The 22,504-nt window shown below is 42.5% G+C and overlaps 1 protein-coding gene across 1 annotated transcript in view; it reads left to right on the forward strand.

Moving 5' to 3' along the window:
- MTUS2 (microtubule associated scaffold protein 2) overlaps positions 1–22,504 on the forward strand; it is a 318,965-nt gene that overhangs the window by 221,168 nt on the left and 75,293 nt on the right. The window contains exon 6 of the mRNA XM_055701794.1: positions 9,231–9,392. Within this exon, the coding sequence (XP_055557769.1) occupies positions 9,231–9,392 (162 nt within the window). The remainder of the gene's footprint in view (positions 1–9,230; positions 9,393–22,504) is intronic.

A 22,504-nucleotide genomic window follows, 5' to 3' on the forward strand; every position in this document is an offset into this window, starting at 1 on the left:
TAGGGCATTGCTTTACCTCTGCTAGTGTGGTGAGCTGTGTCATCCAGTATGAATTGCTAAAACTGATGGAAATTCATTAACACCATTGGAATGTCATTAACACTTTTACCAAGGATTATATCCCTTTAAGTGTCCAAATATGGCACTCCAAACCAGTGCTCAAGTAAATTAGAAGCAGCAATTCCAGGAAAGAGGCATTTGTTGATGATATAATGCTATAAGTGTCAACAGATGTCATTCCTTATAATAAGGCATGTGGCTCTAATTTGGCGCTTCTTGTCATCAGGAGGAACTTCTTGCAGAGCAGATGTCACATCTAATCCCGTCTTTCATGGGTGCCTGTACCCTGTTAAAACTGGCATGCCAGTTCAGAAGTAGGCACAGTGCCATTAGAGCAGATGGTCTTGAGCACAAGTCATGTTACAAAACTGGTGTTTCTAGAAATGTGGATGCTAGAACTGAAGTACTACCCAGGAGCATCAAAATGTTCCTACCCAGGAAAATTCCCCCCTAAGTAGGTCGATACATGCCATTAATGCTTTAGTGCTAGTAGAAAATGGATGTTACTTCTCTCTTTTTTCTGGTTGTTCTAACTTTTGGACAACAACTGGTGATCCTAGGGGCCATTCTGGCACCTGAGGGCATTAGAATATACATGTGTCCTTGGCAAAAATGCCACCAACGCTTGGTGTTACTTTGACAGCTCTGTAGTGCCTGGGAATTGTTGTGGCATATAGGACTACTCTGCTGGGCAATAAGGGGGAGAAGTGGGTCTTCAGACCTGCATTTATCCATCTCCTCTGTAAGACAGTGTATGATTGTGCCAAATACCTGAAGTAAAACTGTGCTTTTGTTTTACTTCACGTGCTTTTTGCTTAGTATAGAGTAGCATTTTTCCTGAAGCACTCATCCTAAGTTGAACTTGGCTTGCACTGAAGTTGGCTTCATTGTGATCAAATACAGTATTTCTTACAAATTCAGCCTTCAGTAACAGTTCATTTCAGCAAATTTACTGAACATGAGATTTAAAAAAATCTGTTGCTTGCATATAGCTACTCATTTTCTCTCCCAAAATGAACCTGCTGAGAAGAATTTAAATGTTTAACTGATGCAAAATGTGTTCCTCTTAACTTTTTTCAACAAGTAGAGCTTCCAAAAGCATTATGAGTACTTTCTTGCCTTCAGGTGTACCTCAGGTGTTAAAAACTAGCCCTTCCTACAACTAATTGATAGGTTTCGGTAATTATACAATAAAATCAGATTACTCTGATCTGATCTGTTAGAAATCTTAATCTGTATGTCTAGGAGAAGCTTTCAGCAGATAGGTTTCTATCTTCCAAGTTAGAGAAGCAAACATTTACCCAGTATGTAGTCCTACTGCCTCAGCTCCTCAGGGTACTACACAAGATGCTTCAGCAGAGTATTCAATTGATGATGTGGGATGTTTCTTGTCACTGTGATCAGTTATGTGCTGAATGAGGAAAGTTTGCAAGGAATATTTGGTCATGAATGACCTTTGACAATTCAGCTCCAAGTAGCCAAGAAATGGCCCTTTCAGAAGGTGGATACACAGTGATGCCTCCAGCCCATTTAAAAATGACTGGATGCTCCAGGTATCTGGCAAGACTCCAATAACCTTATGTTATCCTTTCTGACAAACATTATGATTGATCAGCAAAAGACTATGCTGTTTTCGCTCTGTATCTTACAGGGCTTTAACTAGCTAGCTATACAAATGAGCTCAGCTAGCCAAGCAGCTGTACAATCTGCCAGAGGTAGGCAAAGCTGCCATCAACATACAGTGGGATTTTATTACATAGTGAAGTGCTCATCTTGCCTGGTAGAGGTGTAACATTTCACAAGAGCCCAAATGTGTTATATGATTCCAAAGTACAGCATAGTCAGCAAGTTGTCTGCAACTCTCACTAACACATACAGAAATTTTACTTTGTGGTGAAAATTTTACCTTGCCCAATGAGGCTCGTAACACTTCAGTAGAGAGCAAGATGTAACTCCACTCAAGTAAGAAATCCATTTAGCTGGATCTTAAAATGTGTGTTTTAATTGGTAAAGTGAAATAAATAAGTTAATATTGATACAAGGAGGTGCCTCAGCAGAGGGCTGTATTTCTATTATCTATTATGTATGAAGGACACTGAAGGTGGGTCTGTGGCACAAAAATTAATCTAGATTTCAAAAACTCTGTGTCATCAAAAACAGTAAAACATGTAAAGGAAGGAGCTTCAGTTCCACTTGGCAGAGGCAAAACTTCTCCACTTCTCTTAAATCCACTTAGTTGCAGGTGAGGCTAAGCGGAATGACCTCCTTTGCCATGGGCTGGCAGCACACACAGCCCAGCTCAGTGGATGCTGTTTGGCTGCAAGTCCAGCTGTGCTGGTGGTGAGCAGGAGAGAACCTGGAAGCCAGGTTAAGCCCAGTCTCCTGGTCCCTTGCCCTGTTCTTCACACTGTGGCTGTGGTTTAGGCTGCTCTAACTCTCAAGAAAAGCTGATATAGTTAGCCAGAGTTCTGCCGGGATGAACCAGCCTACAGCACTTGGCCAGCTTTTATTTAGCAGTGTAGATACAGCTAGACCAAGCCTCAAAGGCCATGTCTGCAAGGGCATCCTGCTGTGGATAGGATTGCCAGTGCTGCCCTGACAAAGCAACTGCCAGCTAAGTTAGGGAAGTGATCACCTGAAGAGGTGATGCTTCCCTCTGCGCTGCCAGAAACACCACCTCTGTGTTTTGCTTTCCTGGATCAACTGCAAGTGCAAGATCCAGCCTCTGGCTGCAGAAGAAATCAAAGCTGGAGGTGAAGGAGGAGCCTGCCAGTGCATATGCAGAGGTGCTTTTGCAGCTAGAAGAGATGGTTCACTTTGCAGGGTTCCCACTCATCAGGTGACCCAACAGCCATCTGCATGGCCAGATCTGAGGGGTGAAACTGTTCAACAGCAGGTATCATAGGAGAAAGGTGCTTGTCTTTAGGACTGGAGGGCACAGAGAGAAGGACGGACATGCAGAAGTCTCTTCAAGATTTAGGTGGTAGCATACAAAAGCCATGACTGATCACATTAGCTGTCATTAATCATCAATGATGGCACCAGTCTCCCTCCCTAGCAATGAAGAGGTTGTCTCAGAGGTAGTCATCTGCAGTGCAGAGATCCAAAGCCTTCTAAAGCTCAGAGAGCTGGCTCCTGCGCAGACGGGCTCTGTGTATTTGGCTCCTTATTTTGGTGGAAGTTATTAAGCTCAAGATACAAAATTTAGGTTTCAGTTTTGAATGCTAAAACTTCTGAAAAATCAGCTTTTATAAAGCCATGTGGGCATGCACAAACATTCTCTAAAATAAATGTTATAGGGGATTATAGTTCAAGCCTTTGTCTGAGCCAAAACATGCAATGGGAAAAATTACTTCAAGGTAAGTAAGCTAGGTTTAAGCATTGTGTGAACATGAATCCTTAAGCCTTTTCTTGTTCTGGACAGACGAGAAACCTGTCATCAGCTTGTCCCTGATCTGTTGCACATTTGCCCTGTTGTAACATGAAATACCAGGCACTGGCTCTTAGCAAAGACAAAAAAAACAAATTAGCTGGCTAGTAATCTCATCTACTATCATAACATTGTAATAGCATGGTAACCCCTCAGGACTAATGATCACACTGTACCGCTTGGTCAATAGCATTGGTTCAGCTTGACCTACAGAGCTGTACATTCAGTCGTGTCTCTTAATAATTACACTGTGAAATATTATATCAAAATATACAGTGTTGGACTTCAAAACAGTAATCCTTTAAAATAATGAAATAAAAAGTTCAGCTGACAAGCTGCATATCTTGTAATCAGTCTGTAAAAATTAACATTTTACAAGTAAAAATCAGAAATAAATAGTTGACATTAATTGAAGGATGGGCAAATGTTCCAATTTAGTGACAAGTGTGTCTTGTGGGTTTTTGTTTTAAACTTCACCTGATTATTCACCGTAGTTTAGGTACTTTCCTTATCAGATCATTACCCATGGCAATGATTTTAAGTTTCATTTTGTGCTTGTATTTGTGCTTGTATTTTTGTTTGAAAACTGGGGCACAGAAGTGCAACCTAGTAAAACCCAGAGGATTAATACATCCCAGTGTTTTGACTAAAAGTAATTCCAGCCTCATTCAACGTCAGGTTTTCCCACTGGCTTTCTCTCTGCTAGTCCTTTGCTGTATGAGTTTGGAAAGTGGCTCAACTTCTTCCCTATTTGTAAAGCTCATTGAGTTCTGTGACTGGGAAGTGCTTTTGAAATGCTAAGTGAGATCACTGCTGCAACAACTAGACGTGTACCTTCGTTGTCTTTAAACTTGGTTTCAAGTAGTGTATAAGGATCTTTAAGACGGAAAGGGCTGGCTATTACCCTGGGTAAATGTTTGTGCTTCAGTGAACATTCACGATGCCAGCACGTTCCCAGTGTCTCACGTGTGATTACAGCTGCGGCAGGGAGCTAGCAGCTCCAAGCCAGCTTCCAGCGCAGCGAATGCTTGACCTGCTCTGCAGAGCTGAAAACTCACTCTGTTTCGATAGGCTTCACAATAGCAGCCCACGAGACAGGGAGCTGCAGAAGCAGCTGCACTCATGCTTTAATACTCTCCTGGGGTCTGTTTCTCAGCAAAACAGGGACCCATAGGTATTGTCAGACAAGCTATTTTTCTAGAAAGGACCCAAGTTCTCCAGCAGAAGGTGACTTTATTGCCCTTGAGTGCAGGCAGGGAAATCTGTGGCTGTGGGGCTCCAGAACAGCCCTTCCTATTCCTGTCTCCTCTCAGATCAAGACCTGCCATACAACATGGATTAATTAATTGCTTGTCAAATGTAGAACTCCTCCCACCTATGCTCCTGCTGGTTTTACAGTCATATGTAATATCATGCTGCATTTGCATCCTTTTTTATAAATTTTGTAAATAATCATGTAGAATTGTGTAGAAGGAACACATACAAGAGACACAAACTCCTAGTGACATATACAAGAGAGCCTTCCTTTTCCGAGGGTGAGGAGTCCCTGAAGCAAGCTGCTGCAGGACAGGGACAGATGGTGAAGAGGACAGTGGCAGATATGGAAAGAGGGTGGCTCAAGCCATCTGGGAGCCAGTGAGATTTTGGTTGTGGTTTTCTTTGAACACACAGCCTACAACACACTGTCAGCCCTGACTTCTGCATGTCTTCCCTGGCGTAGCAGTGTAGGGGATGAGTGGGTGCAGCTGGGACTCTCCAAAGTAATTGCAAGTCTTCAAACACCTTTTCTTCTTCTCTGTACTTTTTTCACAAGCAGAAGAGTAGGATTCCTTGGGGCTCCCAGTGAGGAGATGATAAAAGTGAGGCTGAAGGCCTTTAGCTCTAGTGGATCATTAATAGTCTGTTAAATACTCTACTGCAAAGTCAGCAGTGCTGCTCCTCATAGAGCACAGAGTCTGCAAAAATACAGGGTGTTTTATGTAGGAGCACCCAAATGACTTCCCAGGTGCTTCAAAGGCAAGCAGAGTCTCCCCTGGGTTAGATAGAATGCAAAAGTAGAGAAGTAGGAGGGAAGAGGTACAATACAACAGAGTGATCCCCTGGAAACTGTTCACGCACTGCACTTCTGGCGTTTCTGTACAAGCTTTTACTGAAAAATAAGAACTGGTATTCTGGGAGGGCAGATGCCACTGACTTACCCACTGCAGATAATAGTGGAAGGAATTACCTTGTGATGGACTGACAAGTATCATCTGATGAATAGTCTTTTGGATTTTCCTTCAGGAAGTGAATTCCTTTGTGTAAATGAAAACCTTTATTTTTCTCTTAGATCATAAGAAACATGCATTGTCCTGGATCTTTAATTTACTTTATTCTATGAATGCTATTTGAAAAGTGGAATCCAGCACCATGTAAGCAAGGTGGAGCTCACCTTGCCTTGCTCCTGGGGGACTAGACACTGCCCTAGTGATATCCATGGAAGCAGGAAACATTTGCTTTTTGGAGCATATTTTACATGGATGTGTTGCTGTAACCCATTGTCTCTTTCCAAACTCCATCTCTGAGTGAAGAGCGAAGCGGGAGATACTGTCTCATGCTAGACATTGACCTTATCTCAGCAAATCCTGGATATATTGATAGGTTATTGTGGTGAGTTGACCTTGGCTGGCTGCCAAACACCCAGCCAGCCACTCTCTCACAACCCCTCCTCAACAGGATGGGGATGAAAATAAGGTTTATGAGTAGAGACAAAGACAAGGAGTTCACTTACAAATTGCTGTCACAGGCAAAACAGACTTGACCTGGGGAAAACTATTTAATAACTTTCCAACTAAATTAGAATTGAATGGTGAGAAACAGACATAAAAAACTGAAACAGCTTCCCCTTCACCCCTTTTTCTCAGGCTTAATTTCAATTCTCCCTTCCCAGCTCCTTACCTCATCTATCCCACCTCCCTGTCGAGCAGCTCAGGGAGGATGGGGAATGGGGCTTGTGGTCAGTCAGACAATAGTTTATCTCTGCCTCTTCTTCCTTCTCACACTTTTGCCTGGTTCAGCATGGTTCTTTAGCACGGGCTGTGGTCCCTTGGGATAAACCTGCTTGTGCATGGGCTTCTCTCCAGGGGCTGCAGCTTCTGCCAGGAGCCTGCTCCCTGTGAGGGCTTTCTGCAGGCCACAGCTTCCTTCAGGGCATGTCTGCCTTCCTGCTCCATGGGGTCCTCCACGGGCTGCAGTGTGGATCTGTGCTCCACCGCGACCCTCTCCACAGGCTGCAGGGAAATACCTGCTTCACCATGGCCTTCTCCAGGGGCTGCGGGGAACATCTCCTCCCCCATATTCTCCCACCCTGGTGCTCACAGGGCTGTTCCTCACACTTTTTGCCTCACTCCTCACTGCAGAGCGGTGTGTTGCTCTTTGTGAAATGGCGGGGCACAGCCCTGTGGGTGTGGGTTGGAGCCGGCGGGGGGGCACAGCCCCTTCCCCGCCTGAGGTGTCTGCCCCACAGGCTCCGGCACCTCGCCACAGGTACCCGCTACAGCCATGCACCTTGTCTCCCTGAGTCCGTTTCTTATTAAAAGATCAAAAGCTGAATTGCTTTTTTTCTTTTCTTTGCCTTTTTTTCTCCCGAAGTGGTTTGTCCAGCCGCAGCACATGGTGCACGGCCAGCTCTGCTCGGGCACTGGGCACTGTGACTCAGGGGACCTGGTGAGGCCATGTTTGTCAGCTTTCTCACCCACTCATTCCTGTAATTAGCAGACCTCTTGTGCTGTGTTTTAGACTGCAATCGTATTTGTAGCTGGCAGCACTTCATCTTCAATACCTAGAAAAGCTTTTTAACTTTTTTTTTTTTTTTAATAAGAGGTTGTATAACTCCCCTGGACACCTCATTCTTCCCTGTGGGAATTGCTTCCCTTCAGCGAGATTTGCGAGTTGAAACGTTCTCCACATAATACATTTCATAACAGAGAATAAAGGGTTCCCATTAAAGAGCACTTGAACGACATTTCTCTGTGAATAATAGGAATAATTTCCTCTTCAAGGTTAGTGTTTCTACACTTGAAACTTTAAACAAATAGCTGAGGAAAGAAGACAATTTCTACAAGCGGTGCTACCCAAACCGGCTGGGTGAGCATATACCTGAGACTACTTCAGGAGTAACTCCATGAGTCTGAGGCAGACAGGCTGAGGTAGGCACACATGCTGTAACACCCCCCTGGCACCTGGCAGAGATGCCCTCGTGCACAGTCGCAGAGGAGACCAGGCCAGGCTGGGCTGGATTTTCTGCTGATGTGACTTTACTGAAGTCAGCAGTGTTTTGTCAGCAGATAATTCAGCACGTGATCTTAAATGTTTGTTACACGGGTGAAAAATCTGTGGAGTTTGGATATAAAACAACGACCTGATGTGCTGAGGGGTTGTTATGTGCACAGCAGTGTAGACGACAAATGCTTCAGGGTTTTCTGTTCCTGTGTGGGGCACAATGCACTGTTGTGTTTATTTTTTTTATATGGCTTGACAAAGGTCAAAAGTGTTTGTAGAAGCCCATGTATACTGCAGATATGTGCTTTAAATTAAGACTTATATGCAAACAGCCTTAAAGACACAGCAAAACTTCAAGCTGTTTTGTCAAAGTCAAAAGGTATATTCTTCCTTTATCAGAAAAAGAGGATTTTCTTTTCCAACCTTCACTTTTTTTCCTAGTGGATTTTCATAAGGAAGGCAAAAAAGAACCTCCCCTTTACTTGCAGGCACTTAAGAAGCCTACACCTTAAAAATAGTGGAGACTTGGATGTGCCAATTATTAAAATAATGTTAGAAATTTCCTGCAGGTGGTACCTAAATAGTATTGTATCTTTTTAAAATAAAGGAAATAAAAACTATAGACCCTTTCTGAAATCCTGTGTATTTCTTGCCACTATCTCCATTCATTTTTTCAAACAAAATGTTGATCCCTCTGCAAATGTTCAAGTCCAAATCTTTTGCCCCTCTCAGGCTTTCTACTCAATAGATAAAGAAGACGCTTCAACTTTGCCTTTTTCAAATGTTAAGAAAAGATTTATTCCAAGGAGCCTAGGTTGTCATTATTCCCTACATGGCAAATACAGGAGAAAACCAAACCCATTAGAAGTTTTCAAAGAGGTCAATATAAACTGGAAACCTTGGCAATCTTAGATTTATTATGAGAATATAACTGAAGTGTATGTGAGAGTTAAGGCAGATTTTTTTTGGTTTTGTTTTTCATCTTATTATTCAAATGTCTGAGTGTGGTCTGAGGGACTGTTTGTGGGAAATCCCTCCTGGACAGGAGAATGTAGTGCCTTGCAAAACTGAGCCCTGCTATTCCAGCAACTCCCAAGTGTTAGAGTGAATGTGCAGAGTGGCTCCTGTAGCAGCTACAAAGCCAAAACCAACTCATCCACCCAGATATTTAGAAATTCCTTGGCTTCTTTGTAAGCCTTGCATCCAAATACCTTTAAGGAGCTAGTCCAAAAGCAGGTGTTAAGTTCCTGTTGGAGTCAGACTCCAACAGGTGCCAAGACTTCACGTTTAAGTAAGTTGCTGGGATCATTTTATTTCTACATAACCATTTGTATTGGAGAAGGTCCATGTAACTTAGCTCAAGTTGCAATGAGATTATGTCTTTGTGGATTATAACTGCTGATACGAGCTCAGTCTGTATGCCACAGTTCACATACATTTTTTATGGACTTATAATTAGAGCAATTTTGGTCTCCTGCAGGTTCTAGCTTTGGAAATGAAGAGCAAACCATTCCTAAGGCATCTGCGCCTTCTAAAGATGTCTCCAAGGGGAGCAGCAAGAGCATGACGCAAGTATCGAGCAGCACAGCAACTCCACGCAGGAGCTTACTTCCAGCACCAAAAACTGCCACAGCACCTGCTGGTAAGTGCTCCAAACTTGAAACACCACCTGCATTAGGCCAAGCAATGCAGAAAACTTATTATTATGCTGTTTTTCTGCTTACTCAATTAATTCTCATGCTATTCTTGGGCACATTGCCAATGTGCTGATTGGGACTCTATTTACTGTAGTCCCTTTGAAACACAGGCAACACAACAGCTAAAATCTCATTTTGTGAACTGTGTCTGGAGTTGAAGGCATTTAGTGTCCCTAACTACACATGCCGGAGATTTAGTGTATATATTATTGTTTCTCACCAAACAGCTTTTTGAAAACATTTAATTGCTTTAGAGACCAAAGCATTCCATTGAGCAGATGATTCATTGCTAGGTATGTTTGCAAGGATGAGAATACTGCCCTCTAAGTTTAAGCAATCTGTGGTGTTTTCACTCAGGGAGAAGCAGGCAAGTAAATAAAGCAAAAAAACCTAGTTTTGTTTCCAAATTGTTTCATTACCTAAGCCCTCCTTCATTCAATCCAGCTATGTCTCAAATCAGCCAGCAATAATTCATGGCATTTCGCGCAGAAAAGTTTACTGTTTTCTGCCAAATGCATTTTTTTGTTGAAAAACATGTGCATCTCTCCACCATCTCCTTCTCACACTTGTTTCACGCTGCCCCTTCCCTATCCTGGAACTTGGACATGGTATATGAACTCCAGAATCCCCTTGACAAGGATGCAGGGATGTATCTTCTTGGGTAGGACTCATCACTTTTGAGAGAGTAAGGAGCAGTTTGTGCTGCCTGTCCTTGAGGGCTGTTAGTGCTGGCCCATCTGCCTGCCCACTCAGTGGGGAGAGATGAGGATACCCATGATGGTGAACATCTATTACACACTCAGCGCTGGCAATGTAGAGACTCAAGTTCGGGTGTAATGGATGAGTTAGGACTGTTCATTGTGACTTGGAAGCAGGGTCAGTATGATTATTGGTCATAATTATAAAATGAGCTTAAAAGCATGGCTGTAGACACCCTCTCCCCTGGTTACAGATGACAGCTCCTCACCCCAGGTGGCTTCAAGCACTTTCCTACCCACTTCAATAAGCGTATAGAAATTCCATCAAGTTCAGTTTAGATCTTAAAGTTTAGATTCCAAAATTAAAAAAAATTGCATAACTCACCAGCCTTATCGAATCTGGCTCTTATACAGCAGAGTGTTTCATCTCTAGGTAAGTCCCACTGGGTTTGATAACAGACACTGCAAATGAAGCTGGGAAGGAAAAATCACTACAAAATATGAGGCAAAGACTTTATGCATTACTAGTTCTGATCACCCGGTTTCAAGGTAGATTAACCTGGTGTTGTGGGATGACCTTGGCTGGATGACAGGCACCCACCAAAGGTGTTCTATCACTCCCCTCCTCAGCTGGGCAGGGGAAAAATACAACAAAAGGCTCATGGGTCAAGAGAAGGACAGGGAGATCACTCAGCAATTACCATCACAGGCAATACAGACTCGACTCAAGAGAAAGTAAATTAATTTATTGCCAATCAAATCAGAGTATAGTACTGAGAAATAAAACCAAATCTTAAAACACCTTCCCCCTACCCCTCCCTTTTTCCCAGTCTCAACTTCCCTTCCTGTTTTTCTACCTCCTCCCTCTAAGTGGTTCAGGGGAGGCAAAGAATTAGGGTTGCGGTCAGTTCATTACATGTTGTCTTTGCCAGTTCTTCCTCCTCACTCTCTTCCCCTGCTCCAGCATGGGGTCCCACCAACACAGGAGACAGTGCTTCATGAACTTTTCCAACATGAGTCCTTCCATGGGGCTACCAGCCCTGCCAGCAAACCTGTTGCAGCCTGGGCTCTTCTTTCCACAGGGCCACAGGCCCTGCCAGGAGCCTGCTCCAGTGCGGCTCTCCCTGGGGTCACAGCCTCCTTTGGACATCCACCTGCTCTGGCATGGAGTCCTCCACAGGCTGCAGGTGGCTATCTGTTCCACTGTGGACCTCCATGGGCTGTAGGGCACAGCCTGCCTCACCATGGTCTTCACCACAAACTGCAGGCAAATCTGTGCTCCAGAATTGTGCCGCATATTCTCACTCCTCTTTCCCAGCTGCTGCTGCACAGCATTTTTTCCCCTTTTTAAATACGTTATCCCAGAGGCACCACAACCATCACTGATGGGCTCGTTCTTGGCCAGGTCTGTCTTGGAGCCGGCTGGCACTGGCTCTATGGGCCATGGGGGAAGCTTCTAGTAACTTCTCACAGAAGCCACCCCTGTAGCCCCTCCACTACCAAAACCTTGCCACTCCAACCCAACACACCTGCTTAACTTAACAGTTCTAGAAAAGGACTTAGTGCTGTAATCAGTGGCTTAACGAGCCTGACAGGGAAGCTGAAGCCATTTACTTTATGTAGTTCAGCTAAGTGAAAGTCGGCGGAGTAGGATGTGATCTTCTGTCCAACACAGTGAGGAGCAACTGTCTCTTACTGTCAGAAAACTCTTTACTGCCATCATCTGTACCCACTAACTGGGGAATGGACCAATCTATGAACAGAAGATACAGATAAAAGGTGGTACGATTTTTTGTTTTCTTTTCAAGTTTTCTTGCCTTTTTTTTTTTTTCCTTTTCTTTTGAGCTTCCTTTCCTCTTTTCTGGTCCCAAGCTAAGTTACTCCATTTCAGGCTACAAGTATTTGATTAGTATCAGATCTGCCCCTAGACTTCGCCCACAAAAGCCTTTCTTTTTCAGCTAGTGACATTGGCATGGTAAGCTTTAAAGGGCTATTGCAAGTTTCTGTAGAGGAGCTCTTCTGGCCTCTGGGCTTCTTTTGTCAAGACCTGTATCTGTCACTACTTGTGCAGCCTCACACAAGTGAGTCCTTGCCAGGGAGGTTTTGGTACTGAGGCATTTCAATGAGCTGGACCCGTGGTGTTTAGTATGCAATCATACCAATGTGGACACAAAAAATCTAGCATACACAGACTAATTAAATGGTTCAGGCTGTCACTTCTGAGTTTGCACAGGTTCCAAATCTCAGATCCACACAGGAGAGCAGAAATTACATCTTAATGCAAAACAATAGTGATCAAGCAGTAGGTTTCCAGAAGGAATGTTTGCCATCACATCACAGCATAAACACTGAAGGGGAAAAGAATTACTGAGGCTGGCAGAAAGCTAAAGTTGACTTTTATTTTGAGGGTTTAGTCTATGAAATTATTTAATCTATGAAACAAAAGACTAATTTTTTTGCTGGATTTTATTGCCTCTGGAGACAAAACTGAAAAACAAAAGGCCATACAGAATTTGGATCATTATGATAAGTTCTCCAATTTTCTTCCTTCCAAATAACCTTCATTTGCCCATTGTCCTGAGGTTGTCACTAGATATTTTCTGTTTCATCACTTAGTCTTGGTATAGTTTCCTTCAGAGTGCTTGTTATTGTCTTTATATGACCCTCCAGTAACCATGTGTGTGTCCATGGGTGCACACAAAAGGAAGCTCTTTGCTTGTGCTTCAAGCTGGCCAAAAGTGAACTTGTGGGCCAAGAGCTGTAAAGTCTGTTAATGTCATGCTGTGACTGAGTTAATAGGCCCATCGGAGACAAAGCGGTGTAGCTTCTGAATTGGATTTACTTCCCTCCAGGCTGAGTGGGGTACGTGTTCAGTCCGTGTTTGTGGGTGCATGGGTCCATATAGGTGTGCCCTGTGCAGGAAGTGCGGTGGCGAGCAGTCAGTTCTGTTCTTCCCATTGCAAGGCCATTAGTCTGACTCTGCTCATGTTTCCCAAATTTTGTCATAGCCAGGAAGCTGTCAGACACTCCTGCAGAACGGGAGGAAGGTTTAAATCCAGCAGCCCACCATGGCCTTTCCATGCCAGGGGTGCGATGGGAATTGCCCACCTGCTTTCTTAGGCAAGCCACAGTAGCAGAGAGCTAGGAGGGATGCTGCCAGAACGTTAGATCCAATCCCTCGCAACTAGAAAACAGCTGAACTTACTCTTTCCCACTCTGGGGGTCAGGGGATCAAGTCACCTGCCCAGCCTCCTCCCAGCAAGGCATTTCTGTGTGTACCAGCGAAGACTGGATGCAGCAGCGTATGGAGCCCATTTCCACCACCTCACTAAATTTATAGTCCAGTCTTGATAGGGAGATTCAGTCAGGTGAGGTAACACTTGCTTGTTTTATTCTGGAAGGAAACTAAACATGTAAAGTAGGGGTACCTGCCTGTATTACGCAAAAAGTCAGACATAAATACTGAACAGGGACAGCTAGCAAGTTTAGGAAGTTGCTGTTATTGAACAGAACAGACAGAAGAAAAACTACAGTAAACTCTGGTCTAATTTTTATATGAGCCAAGGTAGCAGCAGATGTATCTGGGGTCAAGTCGTGATTTTCTTTTTATTAAAAGAGTGTCATGGTTCCTCACAGTGCTAAATATCTGATGGAAGCAAAGGCTGAAATAAATCAAAGCAATGATAAATACAAAGTTTTTTAGCAAGTTAATTCTTCCTCTCTTGCAATAATATATGAACTCTGTCTGTAGATCCTGATGTGATAGGGAGCCCTACAGAATGTAAAATTTTCTGTTTATGTATCCTTTGGACAGTTTTTCATATCTTTTAAATGATGAAGCACAAAACCATCTTTTTAAAGTTGAACTGTCTATTAAATTGGAAGGAGGATGCTACAGATCAAATGAAGCAAGTGGAGAAAGGGCAGTGAAATGTTCATATTGCTTTGGGCTTTCTGATCCCAGGCAAACAAAGGATCTAACAAAATCCCTTTACAGTTGTGTCAGATACCATATTCTAAATACAGAAGAAAGTGCATGGGTGTGCTCAAAAGGCCAGTCTCCAAAAGGATGTCCTGCAGCAGTTAGAGGACGTAAAGGTTGAAAGTCTGCATGTACAGACACTGTAAAAGGTTTGCTTGTGGTGCCGTTGCAAAGTGGAAAGAACAATCACTGCCATAGGCTACCAGGCTATGCTGGGCAAGTCTGGCATTATTGCTGGACATCACAGGGCAGAAGACCAATAAAGGTAAGGGAGCAGAGAGGTAAAATCAGTGTTTCAAAAGTGTTTGAAGGTATACTACAAATTAATCCACCCACCCACACACCTTCACTGACACTGGCATGTCATAAAGATAATGAATGTCATGCTTGGGGAGGCAGCCAGGCTCATCACTGCAACAGCAACACTGAAGAGACCTTCACCAGTGCTCCAGACTTGAAAACAGTAGAATGAATAAATTTCTAATATTCTCCCAAAGTATCACATAGTGGCGATTGCATGCACAGACAATCCAAAGAACAGAAGAGCAACCATGATATAGGAAGACAGAACAATAGAAAAGACAAATTATATAAGATGTTCTTGAATGTATGAAACTACACATTAACTTGTATCCAGTGACCATTTTGGATGCCCTGGTATTGGAGGTAGTCTTTGTTCTCAAAGGGAATGCAGTTACATGAGATCCAGATGCAAGTTTTGAAGAGGGGTGTAGAACACTTTTCCAGTACATGTGCTTTCATTTTTCTGCTGGATCAAGGAGTATTTAAAGGAAGTCTCAGAATGTCAACAATACATTTCAGAAAGTCTTAGCTGGACATGGATTTATCCTTATCATGTTTCATCATGTTCCTGGTAAGCAGCATCAACAGTTTTTTAATAGATTTTTAATAAGTGCATAATAAATGTATAAGCACACATTTATTTATACATCTTTACATCTTATACATAATAAATTATAAGATGTCCAGCTCCAGGTCTCATCTGACAGCCCCTTCCTGGGAGCAGCCTTGTGAGCCTACTTGTTTCTTACCTCTTATTTGCAGTTTGATCATGAGGACACCATCTGCAAAGGGATGATTGGTGGGGCACATGTTTATCCTCCATCTCAGCCCAGTTTCTCCATAGCTGAACTGGCAGCAGCCCAGCCCCACCATGGAGTCATGGTTGGAAAAACTAAACCACCACAATTTCCTGGGTTTTGCCCCATGGCAGGAGACAAGACACTGCACAGACACTGTGACCAAGGAGACAGGGATGGTCTGCACCATGAATGGAAGTTTTTAGCTGGGACTGAGACTTGTATCTTCATACCACATACCCCTCCTTGCAGATGCTGGTCCCTGTGTCCAGCAGAAAGGACTTACAACACAAACCAACACCATCTTGAAAATGAGCCATGTTTTCCCATGAGAAAAAGTGAACCAATAGCAAGACCTTAGGGGTGAATTTTGCATTTGAGGAAGAAGTCATCAGCCTTGTTCAGTCAAAGTCAGTAGGTCAGACTCTGCCATGAGTGGTGCTACTGAAGTCAGCCATATAGTAAAGCTTTTGAGAAGTAGGGAAACCACAATTATTCCTTCTATATGTTCTGTATATTTGGAGAACAACAACAAAAAAATAAATTGGAGATATTCTATGTATAATACTCCTACCAAGTAATTACTCCTAGTAGTAATTCCTATAGAACTTGATGTTGCATGTATGTTTATAAACACATACTTCATCTGTCCAACCTCCTGTGTAAAACACTGCAGTTACTAAACTAAAGCACTCAGAGCGCTCCACAGTTACAGCTGAAGTGGACAGACTCTACATGTATTATATACAGCATATTTTACAAAAGTAAAAGAGGGAGAAACTATTTCCCAAAGAGGATGGCTGTCATTTAAGTATAAGTAATGTTTATGAAAGAGTGCAATATCAGGTGAAGTAAAAATTACATTTGTATTTCAGATTTATATAATTTAACTATGCATTAATAGTACATTAATTCACAAAGGACTGTTTCTACCTATATTAATGAGTGGAAAATAACGAAAAAAAAAATCACATGAAAGCTTTCATGTGTTAGATGTTAGAAGACCACCTGTGCTGTAAATTCTCATTTAAAAAAAAAAAAAAAAAGATGACTGCTCAAGAGAGATTATACTCCTGATATTTCACTAAAAGTGCTTGTCAAATAAATTGGACTACAGGGAATAAAACATGTTTAATTAATGAAAATGGACTCCTATAGCTGCTGCTGTGCAGGGATTCAGATGATCAAAAGAAAATTCTGGCATGGGACAATAGCATTGGAAGATTATTGTCGTGTAAATTGTTTTGAAGACATGAACTGATTGCCTTTCAACTAGTCTATGAAAAGAGTGCACTTAATTAGGTTTCGGTGTTTTTTAGGTTTTTAGTGGGTTTATGTGTTGTTAGACCCCTTCAATATTTACATGCTTGTTGACACATAGAAAATGTTAAAAAAAAAAAGCATACTTGACTAGAAAAAGTGAGATAGGTCCTTTAATTTCACTTAAACATATTAGCTGCTTTGAGAAATACAATGATAACCTCACTAATATTTACTGTTTCTACTGTTGTTTCATATTTTGTTTAAAGACAGGTGAAAGCAGCTCTCTATTGGGAGCTTTGCAGCTAAGGTCCACCTCTGAAAAGACATGCAAACTTTCCCTTTCCACAGATGCTGATAAAAATATATTCTTTGAAGCCCACAGATACTGAATTTTCTGTTTTAAATTTCTCTGAAAATATGGGAATATCTGCAGAAGGCAATGTTCAGAGGCAGCAGACTAACTAAACTTCCAACCCTCACAGGGGATTTGTTTTACAAACCCCTTAGATTAATGCTTACTATGGGAAAATTCAAAACTGAAATCAAACCAGGATCTAATTCTGTCATAATTTAGGCAAAACCCTTCAGTCTGGCATGGTGCAGTTAGTGGTGTATCTGGTGAGCCCTTCAGGATGCATAAAATATCTCAGCATAACACACCACAGCAGTTAGTAATCCAAGAAAAGCATGTCTGTGCTGTGCAATGGAAGGGGGATTCAGACAGGCAGCAATTCCTGAGCTGGTGCTGACAGGTCTAGAGAGTAACAAGATACAGCACCATGTAAGCATACCTGCTTATATCCAGCAGCAGTATGGTGCATTCACCCAGTGCTGCAATCAGTTGATTAACTTGCTTTAGACCTAGGTTATTTCCTGGTCAGGAGCATTGGTTTCATCTGCTCCAGGAATCCAATTCTGGAGGGGGCTTGCACAGCTCCAGCCTGGGTGTGACATATTCTCCACATAAAATCATGCTAGTAGCCACTGAACAACATGAGTGTGGCCCGAAACCTCTTCCTGCAATTCCCTTCTCATATCCAGGTTGTTCTGTGATTGTCTGGGAAAAAGTCCTAGGGTATCTCAGCTTGCTGCAGACCTTGGATGGACAATGACGTGGGTGGAATACTGGCTAGACCATCAGGTTCAGGGTGTTGTGATCAGAGGTACAAAGTCCAGGTGGCAGACGTTGGCACCCATTAGGGATTGATACTGGGCAAATACAGTTCAGCATCTTCATTAAAAACCTGAAAAGTGGGATAAAGCACTCCCTCAGGAAGCTCACAGATGATAGCAAATTAGGAGGAATTGGTCAATATCCTGGAGGGCCAAGCTGCAGTTCAGAGGGACCTTGCCAGGCTAGAGAAATGGGCCTTCAGGAACCTCATGGAGTTCAAAAAAGCAAATGCAAAGTCTTGCCCCTTGGGGGAATGATGCCATGCAACAGGAGAGGCTGGGGCCATCTGGCTGGGAAGCAGCTCTGCCAAAAGCCCCTGTTTGGGGGTCCTGCTAGACAGCAAGTTGAATGTGAGCCTACCACGTGCCCTTGCAGCAAGAAAGACTAGCTGCATGCTGGGGTACATTAACTTAAAGAGTATGGCCTGCAGCATCAGTGGTCCTGCCCCTTTATTCAGCACTTGTGTAGCCGCTCACAACTGTGTCCGGTTTTGGGAATCCCAGGACAAGAACAGTGGGACATACTAGAATGAGAGCAGCAGAGGGCCGCCAAGGTGGTCAAGGGACTGGGACACATGACAGGACAGGTCAGGAGGAGAGCTGGGGTTCTTCAGAGAAGGCAAAGGGAAATCTTAATCTCAGTCTTTAGTTATCTAATGGGAAGATGTGAGAGAAGCCAGACATTTCTCAGAGGTGCACAGTGACAGGGCAAGAGACACCAAACACAAGTTGGAATGCAGGAAATTCTCATTGTTTGACCACTTGCGAAGGTGGTCAGACACTAGAACAGATTGTCTAGAGAGGTAGAGAGGTGGTGAATCTTCTGTCATTAGACATAACTTAGCTGGACAAAGCCTAGTGCAACCTGCTGTAGTGCAACGCACTCTGAGTCGGAAGCTGTACCAGAGGACTTCAGAGGTCCTTCTGACAAAGCTGATTGTGCAATTCTGTGTGCCACAAACATCTTAGGTCCACAGGTAAATAAATGTGCCACCACAAACACAGCAACCAATGTATTATTCTGTAGTTGCTCTGGCCTCTTGTGCACATTCAGGAGTAACTCATGAGCAGAAACATCTAGCTAAAGGGTAGGTCTGTGCTGGGGAGCTGAGTGCATGGCTCCCACAAAGGCAACAGGACTTGCATGTAAGTCAGGAAAAATAAAGAAAGTATGGCTCAATTATTATGTGTAAGGATTTGAGAAGTGGTTTACATCTGACCATAGTTTTTATTTTCTACACGTAATACAGCTTCCTCTATGGTCTCATCCCTGTCTGATCTTGTTCAACCACATCCTTATCTCAGAACATATAAGCCCAAAGAAAATCACCTTGGTATCACTAAATGTAGAGGAACGAAGCTGGTTTAATTAGCATTGATAATATACAACTGTGGGCTGGCTTCAGGGGTGTCAGGTTGGCTGATGTAGATAAGGTGCAAGTGTGGCTGCTCTGTTAAGTGGTTGGGCAATCAATGAAGAGGGAGCAGTCAAGGAAGAAGCAGAGAGGAGGGACTGAGAGAACACATGCCCTGGATGAGGGGAGACAAGGAGAAGGCAGCAGAGGGGCTGGTATGAAGGGTATGTTGGTATGTGATGGTAGAAGACCTTATTGCAGCTAGCTGGTTTGGAGAGTGCTGTGGCAACTAAACTGCTGTCTTTTGAAACTCTGGTTCACCTTCAGGATACCAGTACGGCTCTGGGATCCTGCAGTCTTGATCCAAATTCCTGAGCATCATGTTGTTGCTTGTTTCAGACCTCAGCTCTGTCCACCAGGTTGAACTTGCCACCCAATGATCTACGATGCTAGAGAACTGAAGGATTTTATATTTTCTATGCCTTGTTGTGGCGTTTGGGGGATGTGCATTATGGCGTACCTATTTCAACTTGGTTATTATTCTTATTTAATGTTTATCTCACAGACAAATGACTGTTATTCCCCATAAGAAATCTTCTAATTTGAGTGCAATGACAGTAGCAATAAAGAATTCATTTGAGCAGCTTGTTTCTACTTGGCCCATTAAATTAAAGACCATCAAAGGCATTGTTCAAAAAAATAACTCAGTCAATTCCTGTGCTTTTACAAGTACCAGTAAATCATATGTAACAAGGCAGGCTGTTAAATATAATCAGTCAAGATGAAAAATAGGAAGCTGGTGTTATCGCAGCTCTAACCAGCAAGCTTGTAGTGTAAAATGTGTTTCTTTAATCAGCTTCTGCAAAATCCAGGCAACACAACCTTAGCCAAAGGGTGAGGGATGAGCTAAGGTCAGCTGAAGGGGGAGAAGTGAGCACCAGTGCTCTTTGCAGGGATGAAGGAAGAAGAGTCTGCTGCTGCTTTGTTTCCCCTTTGCCAATAATTCCCATTAAAAGCTGAATAGTGAATATGCAGTGGGTTACATTCACATTGTTTCTGTACTGAATGTAGGGTTATGCAGCACTGCACCGCAGCTGAAAGTGAGATGTTCAACCACAAGTTTTCCAACCTCTGTCCTGAGACCCACTGTAAAACGTGCCATAGCACAACTGTGTGAGGAAGCAACAATGAAATGCCATGGGATCCATGTAAAATGACAGGAAGGGAAGGAGTAGCTGGTTTAACTCCACAACTAGAATTGGATGTTCTGAGTTACCCTGTGATTTTCTATTCAGTCTAAAGAATGGTTCATTTTGTCAGGTTTATTTTTTCCTTTATTTTTTAGTAGCAGATAAAGAGACTTTTATTCTTAATATAGAAAGAAAAGTCACTTTACATGAGTCAGTGAAATAATCCTTGTCCTTCTTTTTTTCTTATCAGATTGACTTTAAATTTGAAACAAACACAAAGAGAAAAGCACAAGCATTAGTAGTTTCTACTTCAACAAATATATAGTCTTTCTTTACATCTACTTATTTATTCACTGTCTTTTAGTGTCTCATAGATCACAGGAAGTAGAGAGTGTCTAGAGAGGATTAGACTGCCGTTATATACGGAATCCGTCATATTTCCAGCTTTGCTCATTTTGTCTCAGACAATGAGTGCGTGGATGTCTCATTACTCACCAAGGACACAACTAGTCGCGGGTATCAGGGGGAAAGGCAGAAGAAAGCTTGTGGCTTTCTGTGTCTGTGAGTGACTGAAAGCATTTCCTAGGGTTTTTTTAAACTGGCAGGCTGCATTGGTTAAAATATGCTTGAGAACAGCTGGAATCCAACTGAATGCAGCCGGTCGCAGTCAATTGTTAGTGATGTCTACATGTTAGGATTTGTTTTGGAATAAATATTCAATGTGTAATATGTTAGCATGGTTTCAGTCTGCAGTGTGAAAGCAAAGTGAAGTCTATCCCATTGTACTGGCTTTTAAAAACTCAGAAAGGTACAAGCAAATACAAGCGCTGATTCTGTGGCGGCTCTTGAGAAGATATCTCTGTTAAGGTGTATTTAGCTCTGGTTCCAATGCTAGCATTCACCATTGATGAGGGAATAGAGAAATGGCTTTGTTTGTCTGCTGTTTTTCCAAGTGATTGCTGAATGTTTAATATGTCTGGAGTGTTTTGTCTTTTATTTCCAATGATTTTGCCTTTGCTCCTTATATTTGGTTTGAAGCAAGCTGTGTGTGTTAATTAGGAAATGTAAATACCTTTACAGAACTATGCATTTGGATGCATTTTTCAAAAGCAAATGCTGTAACCACACAAGCAAGTATTTATGCTCACAGTTCTCTTATGAATGTGTTTCTGTATACAAGCGTAGCTTTTAAAAGACAAGAAACATTGGGAGATTTGGAACCTTAAATGCAAAGTAAATTCATATAAAAATTAGTTGTCTGTGGCTTTGATTCCCAGCTACCAGAATGACAACTTCTCACTCCAAGAGCTCCTGTAGTGGAGGGGACTGGCAGAGCCTTAGAAGCTGTTCCTGGAAGCCTGGAGTTAGTGGTGGTTCCTGCTCTGCCAGGAGCCTTTTGCTGGGAGGCTCAGTGCTAAGCGCCTTGACTACGCAGCCAGCAGGAATAAAGCTAACATGCAGGCATTTAGCACAGCGCTAATTGGAGTTCCGTATCTCCAGCCTGTGGGCAATAACACTAGGAGTTTGAAGTCAGTTTTGTTCCAGGTCAGAGTTAATATTAAAAGACAGATTTAGAATGAAATTAAAACACTGTGCATGTTCAAGAAATATACACTTGTGGTGCTTAATTTCTTTTTATAATTGTATTTTATGTATTTTTTATTTGATCGTTGTACGCACAACACCTTTTGACATTTCAAAATATGTCAATGTATGTATTGACAAAGTATGACAATGAAAGTATTATTTGAGGTTTTACACACGTTCAGGCCCATAATGACAACTGAAATATTTGTCTTATTTCCTGAGGTACAGTGGAGCATCAAACTTTTTACGTACATTAAAACCTTTGAGTTACTTCTAGTACACTCTGAGGTAGAAAAGATCAAACTGTATAACCTCCTGCTGTGCCATACCCTGCAGTACAGCATTATGCTGATCATCACACTGACACTCTCCTACAGATTTTTTTAAACCTGAAATTCTAGATTTCTGTGAAATGACAAATTTGGAGCCCAAACTCTTATAATTTAAAAATGATTTTTCCCTGCAGGAACTTCTTTTGAAATCAACATGTTTTCTGAATGTTTCCCTTTTAACCAACTAACAGCTGTTGTTTTAAAAGAGAAGAGAATGAACAAACACCATTTTTAGAAAAACATTCAGCACATGTTCTTATTTGAGGTCTGATGCCAGGTACGGCTCTTCCCCTAAGATTTCGCTGTGGCTGATGAGCTTAGCAGAACAGTAACGGTTTGCTCTTGTGGACTGTCCTTTCTTTTGCTAGCTGCATGCT

Source organism: Falco cherrug, chromosome 2 (genome assembly GCF_023634085.1).
Source record: "Falco cherrug isolate bFalChe1 chromosome 2, bFalChe1.pri, whole genome shotgun sequence".
NCBI classification, from domain to species: domain Eukaryota; kingdom Metazoa; phylum Chordata; class Aves; order Falconiformes; family Falconidae; genus Falco; species Falco cherrug.